General features: G+C 42.7%; 1 protein-coding gene across 1 annotated transcript in view; it reads left to right on the top strand.

The window, feature by feature from the left end:
- AASS (aminoadipate-semialdehyde synthase) overlaps positions 1 to 6,946 on the top strand; it is a gene marked incomplete at both ends in the record, with an annotated part of 48,648 nt that extends 41,702 nt beyond the window's left edge. The window contains 4 exons of the mRNA XM_080701642.1: positions 2,790 to 2,905; positions 3,989 to 4,077; positions 4,778 to 4,954; positions 6,828 to 6,946. Of these exons, the coding sequence (XP_080557768.1) occupies positions 2,790 to 2,905; positions 3,989 to 4,077; positions 4,778 to 4,954; positions 6,828 to 6,946 (501 nt within the window). The remainder of the gene's footprint in view (positions 1 to 2,789; positions 2,906 to 3,988; positions 4,078 to 4,777; positions 4,955 to 6,827) is intronic.
- Between the last annotated feature and the right edge of the window lie 10,639 nt (positions 6,947 to 17,585).

Below are 17,585 nucleotides of genomic sequence, written 5' to 3'. Positions count from 1 at the left end.
GCTTGCTCCACTGGATTACTGAACTCCAAGAAAGGATCTGCTCCATCTTCTGCCTTTAGTCTGGGATTTTCCAAATGCACAGTTGGTGATGGGGTCACTTGGGCTGCCTGAATGTGATAATCTAGGAGAAATACTGCTGTATCCCAGAACTGGATTCCTAAATAACTCCTGGATCCCACCAGTCCCTCACCTGGAGCCTTCATAACTATGAATAATTTGGGGTTTTAGTTACAGAGTTAATTTATGGCCTTATCTGTACTATTTCCAAATCTTTTTTTTTATTTATTTATTTATTTTTATTTTTATTTTTTTATTTTTTATTGGTGCACTGTATTCATACATCACAGTGGGATACAAACTTTTGTAGACATACATGCACACATCGCCCAGTCAGCCCCCACCCGATCCCCACCCCATTCTCTCCCCATCCCTCCCTCCCATGCTTGGCTTAGTGGTTGACATCTAGTATTATAGCAATTTATCCAAAATTAAAAATGATAATCTCACATAACAGTTTCATTTGTCTGATACCAAGCTTTTGATGACTTAAAGATAACATTTCAATATTTCTTTTTACTTTCTTCCTTACCAGAGAATATTTTTTTCTATTTTTTTTTAGGTGAAACGATCATATATTTATATATTTATTTTTCAGAAAAAAAATCTATCCTAATATGGAAAATGGACTCTAGATACCCAAAACGATCTTGAAAAAGAACAAAGCTAGAAGATATATATTTTCTGATTTCAAACCATATAAAGCTACAATAATTGAAACAGTGTAGTACTATTCTAAAGGCAGATATATAAACCACTGGAGTTAAATAAAAGCCTAGAGCTAAATTCTTCCCTATATTGTCAATTTATTTTTGACAAGGTTTCCACGAACATTTGGTGGTGGAAATAATAATCTTTTAACTAAATATTGTTGAAACATAATAATTACATGGAAAAGAATAAAGTTGGACCCTTACCTAATCCCATATACAAATATTAACTCAAAATAGATAAAAGACCTAAATATAAATCTTAAGACTATAAACTTTTAGGAGAAAATCTGGGTCTTGAAAGGGACTTTGGAGGCTTGAAACTAGACGGAGAGTAGAGCTTCTGCCAACTGCCAGGAATGAGCTCTTCCGGTTCATCTTTCAACTTACCTCATGTGCCTATGTTTAAACAAAGGTGTATCACAAAGGAAAAGGCAGAAATATTTTAAAATGAGTTTTTTGTGTACCTGTAAATATTTTCAATCCAAGTTTTACCTATCATAAACTTACTATCTGGACAGGAATGAATCAATATCTTTAGGGAGAGTTTGGAATCAAAGCACTTAGGTTAGATATTGGCCTGGACACTTTTCGTGGTAGGCCAAGTGTGTTGATTGCTATAATCTAGGACAGGGGTTGGCAAACTTGTTTTGTAAAGCATTAGATTGTAAATGTTTTAGGTTTTATGTGCTATATAGTCTCTGCAGAACTTTTCAGTTCTGCCATAGATGATACATAAATTAATGAGCATAACTGTGTTCCAATAAAACTTTTAAGGCACAGATGAGCTACAGGTGGCCTGTGAACCATCTTGTTGACCCCTGACTGAGAACATGGCTTTCCCCTTGGGAGCCTGGAAAAGTAATGTTTAGAAAGTAGAGAAAGCTCTGGCCACTGTTTAAGTGTTCTTTTGAGATTTTATTACCTACAAGGTCTTTCTTATCTCTTATACCTACAAAAGAACTCTGGTTGCTAATGGCAACCACAGCAGTAAATCCTTTCCACTTTGTCCTGACCAAAATTGACTGCAGGATGGTTGGGGAGAATGGGTGGGTGAAGGAAAAAAAAAAAAAAAACAATGCAGGGAACATTTGAAGGCAAGGAATGTGCTGGTATTTTCTCTATTCAGCATTGATTTGTATGGCTCAATTATCATTCTAGAATACCACACATTTATTGATGTATACATGTACAGACCTATGTATGTGTTACAATTTGCTATTTCTAATAATTTTTATAATTCTAACGCTGCATTGTAGTGACATGACATAGTGAGATACAAAGTGTTCCTTACTGCACACTTCACTTGGTATATTATGCGTAATTTTCCACCTTGCTCCCCGCTCTCGCTCTCAGTACATTAGTAAGGTAGGTGGTGATAACTTGGTATATGGACATAACATTATACGAACTGTTTCTTTCTCAGTCCTCTCTTTTCTCTCCTTGCCTCTCTTCCCTAATACCCTTCACTCTCCTACTGGCCTGTCTCCTCATGTATCTGAAATCCTTTTCCCATTTTCTCTCTAGCCTCCATGTATGAGAGAAAACATACATCCCTTCATTTTCTGAAACTGGCTGGAAACTGGCTGATCTCAGCATAATATTATATATTTTATATATAACATTAATATAATTAAAAAATTTAAGGTATCTTTGAGTCTTTCTCTCTTTCTCTCTCTCTCTTTATATATATATATATATATATATATATATATATATATATATATATTTTTTTTTCAGTACTGGGGATGGAACCAGGGTATTTTACCTCCAAGATACACCCTCCAGCCCTATTTTTTAATCATTCATTTTGAAACAGGATCTCACTGAGTTGCAAAAGACCTCACTAAGTAGCTGAGGCTGTCCCTGAACCCCGGTCCTCCTGTCTCAGCCTCCCAAATGCTGGGATTACAGTCATGTGCCACCACTCCCTACCCAATATCTTAATAGACTACATTCTCAGCTAATTTATATTTTATTTTATTAGGGACTTTAAATCCTTATCTTTATTTTTCTAACCAGAAACAACTCCTCTGTGACCTAGTCGGGATTTCACGCTCCTCCACGTATGATGTGCTCAAAGAAGCCGTCCTTAAGAAACTGGGAGGGGACAAGACCCAGCTGGAGGCTGCTGAATGGTAGGCATCCACCAGTAGATGAAGAACAAAATGCGTTGGGCCAATGATTACTTTGTCCTGTCTAGTCAAAGAAAAGTGACAACTAAATCTTTTACACCTGCCTTTGATTAATTAGCTGCTCTACTATTGGCCTGCTGCAGATAGATTGCCATGTACCACATTCATATGGGGATAAAAGTAGAAAAAGGGCCTTGGTGTGGCTGCTCATGCTTATAATTCCAGTACTTATGAAGCTGAGAAGCAGGTTTCAGGACATTCTCGGCAACATAGCAAGACTCTCCGCAGCAAAGGGAGACCCTGTTTCAAAAACTAAAAATAAAAACGAGCTGGAGTTATAGCTTAGAAATAGCATGGCCTTGCATTCAATCACCAGGAACACACATACATACAGACAAAGAAACTAAGTGGCTATTAAAATATGGAAAATACTTATTTTTGAAGCATTTTTTCTCTCAAGTCCTGAGCAAAGTGATACATTTTTTATTTCCTACAGGAGAGTCTCTGAGTATTCCCTCATATTCTTTAAAACATTAATTGTGCGTGGTGGCGCAAGCTTGTAATCCCTGCGCTTGGGAGGCTGAGACAGGAGGATCCACAGTTTCGAAGCCAGCCTCAGCTACTTAGTGAGGCTCTCAGCAACTTAGTGAGACCCTGTTTCTAAATAAAAAATATAAAAAATAGGTCTTGGAGGTAGAAGCCCCTAGGTTCCACCCTAAGTACCACCAAAAACAAAACAAAACAAAAACCTTTCCTCCGCATGACTATCTGCTATTCCTTAAAGTAGTTGTACTGGATGTGAAGCAGCTCATCTGCTAAACTGGATTTGCAGTGCATCATGTCTACTTTGCATCCAGGAGCAGTGTGTAGAAGAGTTTAGGAACAATTTGTAAGGTTAAAGCATTGTTGTTAATTGTAATTTTATGCTTTAGGAGACTTCTAGAAGTTGCGCAATCATTGAGAATTTGAACAATCGTTTTGTGATCTTATCCTTTCAAGATAAAAATTGAGAAAGCTCTTTTCTCCATCCCAAATGAGAACCCAAACAGGAGTTGAATTAATTGAGTGCCCTCTCGTGCTTTTCAGGTTGGGCTTGCTTGGGGATGACCAGGTCCCGCAGGCTGACTCTATTGTAGAGGCGCTCTCCAAGCACTTGGCCTTGAAACTCTCCTATGGTAGGTCACCGGGTCTTAGCTAACTATACATGAACAGGAGTCGGAAGCTAGAGGCAGTGGGGTCAGAGGATTGGGCTGGAGGGATGAAGCCAAGGAGGAGCCATAAGGGAGAAGTGATGAAAGGGATAGGGCACTTGGACCAATTTTCCAGAGGTAAGAATATAAAAATTATTAGATAAGAATGAACTTGGAGCCAGGTGTGGTGGCATATACTTGTAATCTCAGTACTTGTGAGGCTAAGACAGGAAGATCCCAGGTTCAAGGCCAGCCTTGGCAACATAGTGAGACTCTCAGCAACCTAGAGAGACTTTTAAGAAAAGCTTAGGGGTATGATTTGGAGGTCAAATGTACTTGGGTTCAATCCCCAGTACTATGGGAAAGAAACAAATGATAATTTTACTTCTAATTTAATAGGGAAATGCCAAGGGAGCATTTTGGGGATTACCTTCATAGCAGAATTCTTGTGACTATAGACAGATTAAAGCAGCACCCGCTTGGACAAAACAGTGTGATCATAGCTTTAATTTTCTTGAGATTTTCATTTGGTATTTGACCTAAAAGGCAGTATAGATAATTGTTAGTGACCTATATACTGGAAAGGGAAACTTGTGAGAGCAGAAGGGAATGGGCAGGGCGAGAATCTCTACATTTGAGCTGTAACTATAATGAAATATTTCTATATGCCTTTGCTTATTTTAAGGCCCTCAAGAAAAAGATATGATTGTGATGAGAGATAGCTTTGGAATCAGACATCCTTCCGGACATTTAGAAAATAAAACTATTGATCTTGTTGTGTATGGAGACTCCAATGGCTTTTCTGCAATGGCTAAGACGGTGGGGTTGCCCACAGCTATGGCTGCCAAAATGCTGCTGGATGGTGAGTTCTGTTCATGTGGGGCTGAGTCTGTCTCCCTATCACCTCCAAGCCAGTCAGTTCTGGAAATCAGATACATATTCTTATGTTTAACTAATATTTACTGAAAGTGAGCCTTCCTAGCAGACACCCGGGACACTGGGAAGTTGCCCAGTGGTGAGTGAAGGGTCTTTGGAGTTAGACTTGCTCTGTTGCAGAAGGCTGCAGTGGGTATAAGTTACTCCACATCTCTGAGCAGAGATTTCTCCTCTTGAAAGTGGGTATTGTCATCCTTAATTCATGGGGCTGTTGTGACATTTAAGTAAAGTAATATATGAAGCTGCTTCCACATCCAGGTACTCACAGGCAATGTTAATGTCCTTCCTTTCTTTCCTTTTCTTTTTCTTTTATTATTTTGGAAGTAGTATCTCTGAAATAGCAAATGATATTCACATATAGGTCCTCAAGCATGTGGGCCATGTTTTATTAGTCTTCATCTCTGAGCACATTATCTGCACTCAATAAATATTCAGACTACAGATGTCTTTTGACTTACTATAATAAACAATGCCTCAATAAACTCATTGTAAGCTGAAAATATCTTAACTTGGAAATATGTTAAACACATCTAACCTACTACCATCTCAGTTTAACACATCACACATCATACAGCACCCAGGGTTTGCACTCGTGACTAGAAGCTTGGCTTGCTGCTGCTGCTGCTCAGCATTTTTCTGAAAGCATCATATGGTAGATCACTAGCCTGGGGAAAGATAAAAATTCAAAACAAATTTGAAGTATGATTTATATTGAATGCATATGTTATATCATTGTAAAGTCAAAATATCATTATGTCCAGAACTCTCTGAAAATAAATTTAAATTTCAACTCTTGCTGGGCATGGTGGAGACCATCTATCCCAGTATTTGGGCGGTTGAGACAGGAGGATCACAGGTTTGAGGCCAGTCTCAGCAACTTAGTGAGACTCTTAGTCCTTTAGTGAGACCCTGTTTCAAAATAAAAAAATAAAATAAAATATGGCTGGAATATGGCTCAGAGGTAGAATGCCTCTGGGTTCAACCTCCAGTACCCTGAAAAAGCTCCACACAAAATATCAAATACAAAAGGACTGATGGTCTCGTCAGAGGTAGAATGCTTCTGGGTTCAATTTCAGTACAAAAAACATAATAAACTTCACTTTCCTCTTGTGATTACATATACATTCAATAATCATCACTTCAGAATATAATACCTCATTTGGTCCTCATGTAAGAAGGAAGGGAGTGAAAACCACCAAACATGTAAGTGTAAAAAAAGTGAGAAAGCACATCCATATTATTAGCTAATGCATATCAGCTAATGAAATGATTGTACATATATACATACATATATATATACATACATACATACATACATACATACATACATATGCACTTTTATTGGTGCATTGTAGTCTCACATCATAATGTAGTTCAGAGTGATAGGGACATACATGTAAATGACAGTGTTAAGAGCTGGAGTCATCATGGCTCTTAAGTGCCCAGACTTACTGTTTCAACCATCCTAACAGGTGCCTGTGACCAAATGATCAGATTGGTTTTAATTCATTGTGGCAGAAATGAATGCAGTTATGTATACACATGTTGAAACCATCCTTAAGTTCACCTAGGCTTTTAATCCAAAATTAACCCCCCCCTTTTTTTTTTTACAGAGAGTCGACTAAGTAAGGATTATTAGGGGACACTTAACAGCTGTTTAAACAATGCTGGGATCTCCAAGAGAACACTAACTCTGAGCTTACTGCTGGGATGATGTTGTCTCTGGGGAGACTCTTGGTGGGGAAATGAACCCTTAACACCACCTTTACAATGACAATTACACATTTATTTTCTTCCAGGTGAAATTGAAGCCAAAGGCCTGATGGGGCCCTTTTCAAAGGAAATCTATAGGCCAATACTGGAGCGGATTAAAGCAGAAGGGATTATTTATACTACACAAAGCACAATAAAACTATAATTGGGAATTATAATTTATTTGTATCTTTACAAGCAACACAGTTCTCAACATTTGTGTTATAGACATGATTATTCATGTGCTATTTTGTAAAGTGTAAAGTGTGATATATTTTGATTAAGTCAATGGTTTTGAAATATAAATCTCTATTTTAATATGAATATGCTTGGAATCAGAGATGTCAGTCATTACCAGAGAAATTTAATAAATTATACCATGTACTTTTCTTATGTATGTAAAAGTGATAAGCTCATACTGTTATTTCTCCTCTTCTTTTTCTTACAAGAACATATATTCCTGTGATCAGTAAGTGAAGTTAGTTTTAAAGAAATGTTCTCAAAGAGTTTTATTTTTGTATTTTACAAACTTATACTGTTCAATGCCTTTAGATGACTTATCAACAAATCTTTGCCAAAACATTATTTTATGAATTTTTGTAAAGTTATGATTAACTTAGTAAATACTATTTCTTTAAATAATATTTTGAGTGTTTGAAAAAGAGAATAGATGAGACTAACTAACTATCCATGTGATCCCTTCACTGGGTGCAACCAAAGTGTTTAACAAAATCTAACTAACACCTTTTCATGATAAAAACATACAACAAACTAGGAGTAGATGCAAACTTCCTCCACCTGATAAAAAAATGTATAGCAAAATCTAATAGCTTGTATCACTTAATCACTTAATGGTGTATCACTTAATGGTGAAAAACTGAATGGTTTTCCCCTAAAATCCTAAGCAAGACAAGGATGTCTTTTCTTGCTACTACTTTTTAACCTTTACTGGAAAATCAAGCCAGGAAATTAGGCAAGAAAATAAAAGGCTTCTAGATTGGAGAAGAGGTAACACTCTATTTACAGAGGATATCATATAAAGCATAGAAATCTAAAGGAAATCCAGAGGAAATCCAAAGACATACTTCAAACAAAACAAAACACTAGCATTAATAAACAAATTCAGGAAAGTTATAGGATACAAGAGTAACAAGAAATGGCTTGTATTCCTATAAAGTATCATGAATGAGCCAAAACAATATTAAAACAATTTTAACAGCATCAAAAATAAAATAGTAGTATAAGTGAGAGTTCAGAAGTGATGATTATGATATTTATGGCTAATTGATTTTTCATAAAGGTGCTAAGACAATTCAATAGAAGAAAATTGTTTTCATAAAATGGTGATTTGCAACATGGATATCCACATACAAATAATGAAGTTAGGCTTCTGCCTCGTACCACATATAAAAATTAGACATAAAATCTAAGTATAAGAGCTGATATTGTAAGAATCTTAGAAGAAAACATTTTCACGACCTTGGATTAGGAAACTGTTTTAACAAATGGAACCCCAAATACAAGAAACAAAAGAAATAAAGAAGAAATGAAAGATAAACTGGACATAAATAAATTAATAATGTTTGTGTTTCCAAGGGGACCATCAAGAAAACAAAAAGATAACCCACAGAGTGAGATAAAATTTTTGTAAATCATATATCAGTTTAGGGAGGAGCATGAATCTACAATATATGAAGACCTATTATAATTCAATAAGAAAATGACAACCAAATTTTAAAAGCAAAAAAGATTGAATTGACAGTTCTTCAGAGAAGATATACAAAAAGTTAAGAGGCACATGAAAAGATTCTCAACAGTATTAGCCATCAAAATATACAAATCATGCCGGGCGTGGTGGCGCACGCTTGTAATCCCTGCTCTTGGGAGGCGGAGACAGGAGGATCGTGCAGGTTCCAGCCAGCCTTGCAGGCTTAAGAGACATTTTGCTAAATAAAAATATAAAAATAGGTCTGGGAGTGTAGTCTGGAGTTAGAAGGGTTTCTAGGAACCCCAGTACCACCACCAAAAAAAAAAAAAAAAATACAAGTCACTTTGAATCTATGTTTTATATTTAATAAAGCATAAAAATACCAGGTTGAATTTACAATGAGATACACTTTATGCCCATTAGAATGGTTTCTAATAAAAAATATGACAAGTGTTGGTGAGGACACAGATGTTATTGGAACACTGCTGGTAAATAAGCAAATGAAAACATATGTACATAGAGAACCTTGTATACAATGCTTATAGCAGCATTAGTCATGGTAGCCCAAAATGGAAACAACCCAAATGATCAACAAGAAATGAATAAATAAACTGTAGTATATCTATATAATGGATCATCCAGTAATAAAAAGAACTGACATATGGATACAGGCTATAGCATGTATGAACAGTGAAAACATGAAAAGTGAAGAAAGGCCACGTAGTATTGGATTTTATTTACATGAAATGCCTAGAACAAACATATCTTTATGGAGAGGAAGGAGGTCAGTGCTTACCTAGTGCTGGGGGACTGGGGGGAAAAGGGAGTGACTACTCATGGAGTTGCTTCTCAAGGCAATGAAAATATAGCTGATTGTGGTAATGGTAGCACAGCTCTGAAAATACTAAAAGCCACTGAGTTGTATATTTTGAATCTATGAGCAGTATGGTATGTAAATTATATTTGAGGTTGTTATAAAAATCTTTAAATTTCAAGTAAAATTTGTTTATTCCTTGTGGGAAGTTGACTTGCCTTTAAATGTATAAGTTAACCACCTGCTTGACCTTTGAGAACTATGTTCATATTCTTGTATCTAAAACTAATTCCACCTTTAACATAAGGAGGTACTATATATGGGATATATGACAATTGGGAAAACGCCTCTTGTGCTATTCAGAAAAGATAAAAATTGATTAAGGCTTGGTCCCACCTGTCGTTATTAACATATGTAGACCAGTAGTAATACATTAAGAAATAAAGATTTGTACAAGGGAAGAAGCTTGGGAGAGGATTTGGTATGAGGGTTAAAAAAACAACAAAAATGCCCAGTCCGGGTGGGGGGCAGGCTCCCTGTTCTCCAGAACCCAGTCCCAGGTGGGGGGCAGGTGCCCTGCTTCCCGGAAGGCCCAGTCTGGGCAGGGGGCAGCCGCCCTGCTCCCTGGAAGGTCTGGTCCTGGGGGATGGGGGGCAGGCTCCCTGCTCCCTAGAAGGCCCGATCCTGGATGGGGGTCAGACACCCTGTGCCCCGGAAGGCCTAGTCCGGGTTGGGGGGCAGGTGCCCTGCTCTCTGGAACCCAGTCCTGGGCGGGGGGGGGGGGGGGGGAGGCGCCCTGCTCCCCAGAACCCGTCCCGGATGGGGGTCAGGCGCCCTGCTTCCCGGAAGGCCCAGTACTGAGCGGGTCACTGGCCCCCCGGCGTGCTTCTGGGAAGGCCTGGTGCCAAGCGGGGACGGGTTGCCCTGCTCCTGGGAAGGCTGGAAGTCGAGCAGTGGGTACAGAAAGAACTCAGCGCTGCTGCGCTGCACCAGGCCCTGGTGCAATTAGAACAGCAGATCCTGCTCTGCGCAGTGAGACTGTGAGACTCCACTCTTGGAAGGGAGAAAAAATTCATTGCTACCGAGTGCCTGATCCCAAACCACACATACTGTCTTCTCTTATTCGAAAGAAAGAAAGAAAGAAAGAAAGAAAGAAAGAAAGAAAGAAAGAAAGAAAGAAAGAAAGAAGTAAAGAAAACAATACTGGAGAGGGGTCAAGATAACCGGCGGCAGCCAGGACTCTGGAGTTGCAGACAAAACATATCCAACTGACCTGGAACTTTTGGAAAAATTCCCACGAAGGGTGACTGCTTTGTCCTTACATGCTTAAGAATTCTGGACATCATCTGTAAGGAGGGAGCTCAGCGGAGACCTAGGAGGAGGGCGGTGTTGGCAGCAGTGGCTGCGGGGGTGATGGAGACTTGTATTTGGGAGAGGCAGAGATCTAATCCAACCCACCCCAATCCTCTGAAGAAATTGCCCCAAAGGTGGAATGCTACCATCACACACGCTCAGGAATACTGGACAACATGCAATGTGGGAAAAGAGTCTGGGAAAGAACTGAGATGGTGGAGACAGCAACAATGACAGCGGCCAGTACTCAGGAGAGGCAGAGATCTGATGCAACACACCTGGATCTTTTGAAGAAATAACCCCAGAGGCAGAATGCTACCACTGCGCATGATCAGGAATGTTGGATAAAATGCTGGGTGAAGAGGGTGCTTGGATCGTAGCCTGCTGAGTCTTGAAGCCAGTGAAGGGGACAGTAAGGCTGGGATCAGACCCTGCTGTGAGACAAGGCCGGTGCTGGGGCTTCTGAGGCCGGGATTGGAGCCTGCTGAGGGGTTAGGCCTGTGCTGGGACCAACGAGGCCTGGATCAGAGCCTGCCATGAGGCTAGGCCAGTGCAGGGGCCTTCGAAACCAGGATTGGAGCCTGCTGAGGGATAAAGCTGGTACCGGGGCCAGCAAGCCCGGGACCAGGACCTCCCGTGAGGCAAGGCTGGTTCTGGGGCCTTCAAGGCCAGAATCAGAGCCTGCCAAGAGATTAGGCCGGTGCTGGGGCCAGAGAACCCAGGACCAGGGCCTGCTGTGAGGCAAGGCCGGTGCTGGGGCCTCCAAGGCCGGAATCCGAGTCTGCCGAAGGGTGAAGCTAGTGCCAGGGCCAGTGAGGCCAGGACCAGGGCCTGCCATGAGGCAAGGCAGGTACAGGGGCCTTTGAGGCCAGAATCAGAGCCTACCGAGGGGTGAGGCTGGTGCCAGGGCCAGCAAAGCCAGGATCAGAGCCTGCTGTGAGGCAATGCCGGTGCAGGGGCCTTTGAGGCCAGGATCAGAGCCTGCCAAGGGTTTAGGCCAGTGCCAGGGCCAGCAAGGCTAGGACTGGGACCTGCTGTGAGGCAAGGCCGTTGCTGGGGCCTCTGAGGCTGGGATTGGAGCCTGCCGAGTGGTGAGGCCGGTGCCAGGGCCAGTGAAGCCGGGATCAGAGCCTGCCGTGAGGCAAGGCCAGTGCAGGGGCCTTCGAGGCTGCGAGCCAAGCCTGCCAAGGAATTAGACCGGTGCCGGTGCCAGCAAGGCCGGGACGGGGGCCTGCCATGAGGCAAGACCAGTGATGAGGCCTCTGAGGCTGGGATTGGAGCCTGCTGAGGGGTTAGGATGGTGCCAGGACCAGCAAGGCCGGGACCATGGCCTGCCATGAGGCAAGGCTGGTGCTGGGGCCTCCAAGGCTGGGATCATAGGCTGCTGAGGAGTGAGGCCAGTGCTGGGGCCAGTGAAGCCGGGATCAGAGCCTGCTGTGAGGCAAGGCCGTTGCTGGGCCCTGTGAAGAAGGGATTGGAGCCTCCCAAGGGGTGAGGCCAGAGCCGGGGTCAGTGGGGCAGGGATCAGGGCCTGCCATGAGGCAAGGCCATTGCTGGAGCAAGCGAGGCTGGGATCAGAGTCTGCCAAGGGGAAAGGCCGGTGGTGGGGCCTTTAGGAGCGGGAACGGAATTTGCAATGTGGCATACACAGAAAAACATCACAGAAAATAGAAAATCAGATGCTTTCCCTAATATGCAAAAACTAGGAAGAAATGGGTAATGGGAGGAGAGCTAGTTGAAGAAAGGGCCCCATGGAAGAGCAATTAAGGTGACCAATCAAAGGGGATAGGATGGGGGAAGGTGGAATCTCTTTAAAATGCCTGATGTATGTAAACAAGTGTATCAAAGTAAATCACCAAATCAAGCTTGGGATCAAGGGAGGGGGCGGGAATGGGATGGGGATGGGATAAGGGCTAATTGGATTATATATGCTTGTATACCCTCACAAGTCTTTTCTTCCACTTTGATGTTTGACTACAATGCACCAATAAAAATATATTAAAAAAACAACAAAAACAAACAAAGCAAAAATAAAAATCATACAAACAAAACAAAACCCCACAAACCCCTTCCAAAAAAGGAAAAAAAAAAAAGAAAAAAAGCAATCAGGTATACACACATTAAAAAAAAAAGAAAAATCCCAAACAATTCCACCAGTGAATTGATGCAACACTACAAACAAATTCAGCAGTCTCTCTCTCTCTCTGTAGATACTTGATGGAGTGTGTCCATACAGTGCCTAAGGAAATGCAGCCTCCCTCAGCCTGAGCAGCCTGCAGCCCAAGGCAAAACTTTAAGTAAAGTGATTCAGCAGAAAATGGGCTAAAGATGGTGCCTGGAGGAAGCTATGAAGGCGTGGTTTCCCCATTCATTATGGGTGGGGAGACTGAGCGGTTTTTCCCTTTCTACCTTTAAAGGAGCTTTCCGCACACATGACTGTCTCATGTACTGGCCTGGGATTGGCTATAAACTACGTGCTAGTGATCTTTATCCTGGATAGGCTAGGCTATTTCTCATGGGAATTCCCCTCGTGGCTTGGTGCTATATATAGGACTGCTTGGAGAGAAATAAATGAGATCTCACTTGACTTGACTCATGGCTCGTGGGTTTGTGTTCAAGTCGTCAGTACTCATCATCTCACCAAGCCCCGCCAGCTGTTGGGCTGGATTCCCGACAGTCTGGTGCCCCGTGTGAGGCCCCCCTCTTCACCCCCTAACGAAAGAAATCACTAGCGAGTCAATCGGTCTTCCGGGTGAGTATCCCCCCGTATATTAATATGGGTATTAATATGGGGAAGTCCAGTTCTAAACCTGACCCTGCCCTAGAATCCCTTTGACTAGTTCTCAAGAGCCGAGGACTTAATCTCGCTGATAACCAAGCCATCCAGGCCTGGGGGTACCTTCTAAAAACTGCCCCATGGCTCCCTGAAAGTAATCTTTATGATTGGGATACCTGGGATCAAGTTGAGGGGCTGGTTAGGAGAGCCCAGACAGAGAAAGGGGAGATCCCCCCCCTTGCGGTTCTCCCCACCATCTCTGCACTTAAAAGTTGTTTTCCCCCTCAACCTCCAGATAAACTCGCTGATCATATCCCCAAGCCAGCGAAAAATGGGGCTGCCGAGCATACACCCCCCTCTGGTCCTAAAACCCTTAAAAAACCTCCTGATCCCTTTGGGGACACCAAGGACTCCCCACAGCCCCTTTCCCTGGCCAATTCATTCTCCGTACCCTCCCCTCCGCCGCCATATGCGGGCAAAGCGGAAGCCAGAGGAATCCTAGTAGAAGGGCTGGCCCGGCAGGCTGCGCCTCCCAGGCTGCCTCGTGGCTGCACATCCCTGCCAGCGCCAGGCCCAGCCCCAGCCCTAGCTCAGAATAGGGTTGCGTGCCCTGCCGCCACCCTCACTTGGTGGCTGCTGACCCTGGGCTCCGCCTGTTGGCTGTTGTTTCTGGGCTCAGCCCTGCTACGAGGGCGTGAAGGGGCCTCCGTGATTATTTATCCCATTTTCATAAAAGGAATGGATCCTCAGCCCCCCAAAACCATCTTCCAGCCTTTAAAAGTATCCTCCCAATTCAAAGAACCTTCTTCCATAGCCCTAGCCCTACAAGGATTTTTTGAGTTTATAAATTTATTGTCAGATAGTTTATATATAGTAAATTTGTTACCTGCGTTAATAGATGCTTATATTAAATAAGATGCCAATCCCGCCATCCCCTTAACCTACGGCATGCTTACAGGGATGGCTGAGCCGCATACCACTGGCCTACAACAGGTGGCCTTGCCCCCCCCACCCCTACCAGGATCAGGTTAGGGCGGGTGCACTGGCAGCATGGAGAAAATTAGACGATGGGCCCACTGAGGCCCCTATTGTGGCAATCACTCAAAAGCCCGGTGAGGCTCTACCTACATTTATAGAGAGAGTGTATAACAGCCTTGGGAGGAGGTTTCCAGCGGGTCCACTGGGAGACAAGTTTGTCAGAATGCTAGTGTGGGATGAGATGACAGCTGACCATAAGCTGACCTGCGCGGGGTTGAAGGGGCATACTTTAGAGAGATGGATTGTGGCCTTTCGGGATATTGGCTCTATGAGCCACCAACTTCAAGCCATGACAGCTGCGGTAAAGGAAGGGCAACGGGAGGGCCTACAGACTCTGATAGAGACAATGCATCAGTCAAGGTTTGCCCCCCCCCCATGTGTTTCAGATGTGGAAAGGAGGGCCATTTCTGCCGAAAATGTGCATCCCAGGCCACACCTCCTATGGGAGGAGGAAAGAAAGGGGAAACTCCCCGGATGCCCTGCTACAAATGCCTTAAGATATTTCATTGGGCCCGGGACTGCCGGTCCAAATTTAACTTAAAAGGGGGAGCCTTTAACTTCCCAAGGGGACTTCCCCCAACCCCGGTAAAAAATAGGTTAAGACCCAAGATGGTCATCACAATTGGAGATAAAAATTCTAAATATTTAATTGATACTAGAGCCAATCGAAAGTTAATCGGGTTCAGATCCCCAAATCCGAAGTGGCAGAGATGGTCGCCGGGAGACTACCAGTGTGGTAACGTGACCGATCCTGGAGAAGCTGGCGGGAGCCCTGGGGAGAGTTCTCTTTTCTTTGTAAAGGACAGGGCGCCAGGAAATGGGTTCGTCCCAAGAGAGGGGCCTGTGCTTTGGAAAGTGTCAAGGTTCTGGCAGTGTCCGGTGAGCTCTCGCCGGCCCTTGAAAATCAGGGGAAAAGGGTGTAAATTTCACACTGGGCCGCAGCAGGTCTCCAAGGTAAACAGCCTCTGGCATGCTGGAACAACAGCACTCGCACATGGGACAATAGATCCTAAAGAGATGGACGAGTGCCGTTCAAAAGGGACTGGCGTTCAGAAGGGACGGGCGATGGCCTGCACAAAAGTTCAAGCCCTATCTGTAGAAGAGGCCATGGGGAGAGGATTAAAACACAAATATCCTCAAATCCCTACTAAGGATTTAAAAGGTATTGTTCGTACTTATAAATCATATCAACCCTTCTTTCAAATACCTCCCCTTCAATCGTCTGGAGTTATTCTGAGACGCCTACGCCCCAATGGATTATGGCAAGTGGATGTAATTCATTTTCAACCATTTGGAAAACTTAAGTATATTTTTGTTTTTATAGATAACTATTCCAGGGTTGATTGGGCCTCAGCTCATTCGGGTAAAAAGACAAAACATGCTATAAGTTATTTTCTTCATTGTTTTGCTATTCTTGATATTCCTAAACAAATCAAATCTAACAATGGCCTTGTTTTATTAGTCAACATTCCATCTCCTTCCTACAATTATGGAAAATTATTTACACTATGGGCATTCCATATAACCCAAAAGGACAAGCTTTAATAAAAAAATATAATCATACCCTAAAAGTTCAATTACAAAAACAAAAGGGGGAGTTACTACCCTCACATAATCAATTAAGAAAAGCATTATTAACCCTAAATATTTTAAGTTTTTCAAAAGACTCCAACCTTTCCCTTTTTCATAGGCATTGGACCACAGAGATTACCTTTTCCTCCATCAAAGTAGCTAGAGATTGTTGGCTTTATCTTCGAGCCGGACCACCTTGACCCTTGGCCCTAATTAATCAAGAGGAGTCCCCAAAACTAGATCACCCCAGTTGCTCTATGTCCTTCCCTTTATCCATACAGCCATTTAAAATATCAATAAACAATATCTGTTACTGGGCACCCAACTTTGATGATTCAAGTTTTTGCTCTATAAATATTACTGTTAAATCTCCCTCCCAAAATCTTTGTCCCCCTCCCAGGTTAATTTTTGTTTGTGGGGATAGCATTGCATATGGGTCTTTGCCCCCATCATGGACAGGTTTTTGCACCCTTGCTTCCCTGCTCTCCGATATAAATATTATCCTTGGGGAGAAATCAATGCCCATCCCCCCCCTTTTGATTGGGGAGGGCGAAAAAGGAGAGCAGTACAAGACATTCCGCTCTTAATCGGCCTGGAGATTACTGCCAGAACTGCCATGGGTGCATCTGGCCTTGAGATGGCCTTTGAGTTATATAGGAGACTCCCTCTGAATAATTGATGGTGTTAAGTCTGTCTCAGAAATTGTCTGAGACTTACAAGCCCAATTAGATTCCCTAGCCTATGTGGTATCACAAAAAAGATGGGTATTGGATTTATTAACAGCCGAAAAGGGAGGCATCTGCTTATTTTTGCAGGAACAAGATAAGATTAAGCAGCTCCAACATGATTTGGAGAGGCAGCAAGGAGATCTTCAGGAGAATCCGCTCTGGACTGGCTTTCATGGACTTTTGCCCTATTTTCTTCCTTTGTTGGGCCCCTTGCTGTTTATCATAGTTTTGTGCATCATAGACCCCTGTGATTTTAATAGATTAGTCCAGTTTCTGTTAAAATCAAACAAATAGAAGTGCATTACCAAAGGCTTGCCAGCACAGAAAATAAATCTTAGTATTGGCACTCTGAATATGACCACCCCTCTCCTACCTTACAATTTCCCCAGATGGGAAAAATCAAAGCATGTTGAAGGGCTGGTAGCCAATGATGGGTAAGATTCCCAGGGGCCATGGAAACCTAAGACAGGAAGTACAGCATCGATCTGTACTATCCAATGACGGGTAATCCGTGGTACTCGATGGGGACAACCTAAGACAGGTACAGTCCCGATAAAATAAAAGAAAAAGGGGGATATGATGGGGTGTGTCCATACAGCGCCTAAGGAGATGCAGCCTCCCTCAGCCTGAGCAGCCTGCAGCCTAAGGCAAAACTTTAAGTAAAGTGATTCAGCAGAAAATGGGCTAAAGATGGTGCCTGGAGGAAGCTACGAAGGCGTGGTTTCCCCATTCATTATGGGTGGGGAGACTGAGCGGTTTTTCCCTTCCTACCTTTAAAGGAGCTTTCTGCACACATGAATGGCTCATGTACTGGCC

This window comes from Muscardinus avellanarius (assembly GCF_963383645.1).
Source record: "Muscardinus avellanarius genome assembly, chromosome: 9".
Taxonomy (NCBI): domain Eukaryota; kingdom Metazoa; phylum Chordata; class Mammalia; order Rodentia; family Gliridae; genus Muscardinus; species Muscardinus avellanarius.
This window is presented reverse-complemented; position numbering and strand designations above follow the sequence as displayed.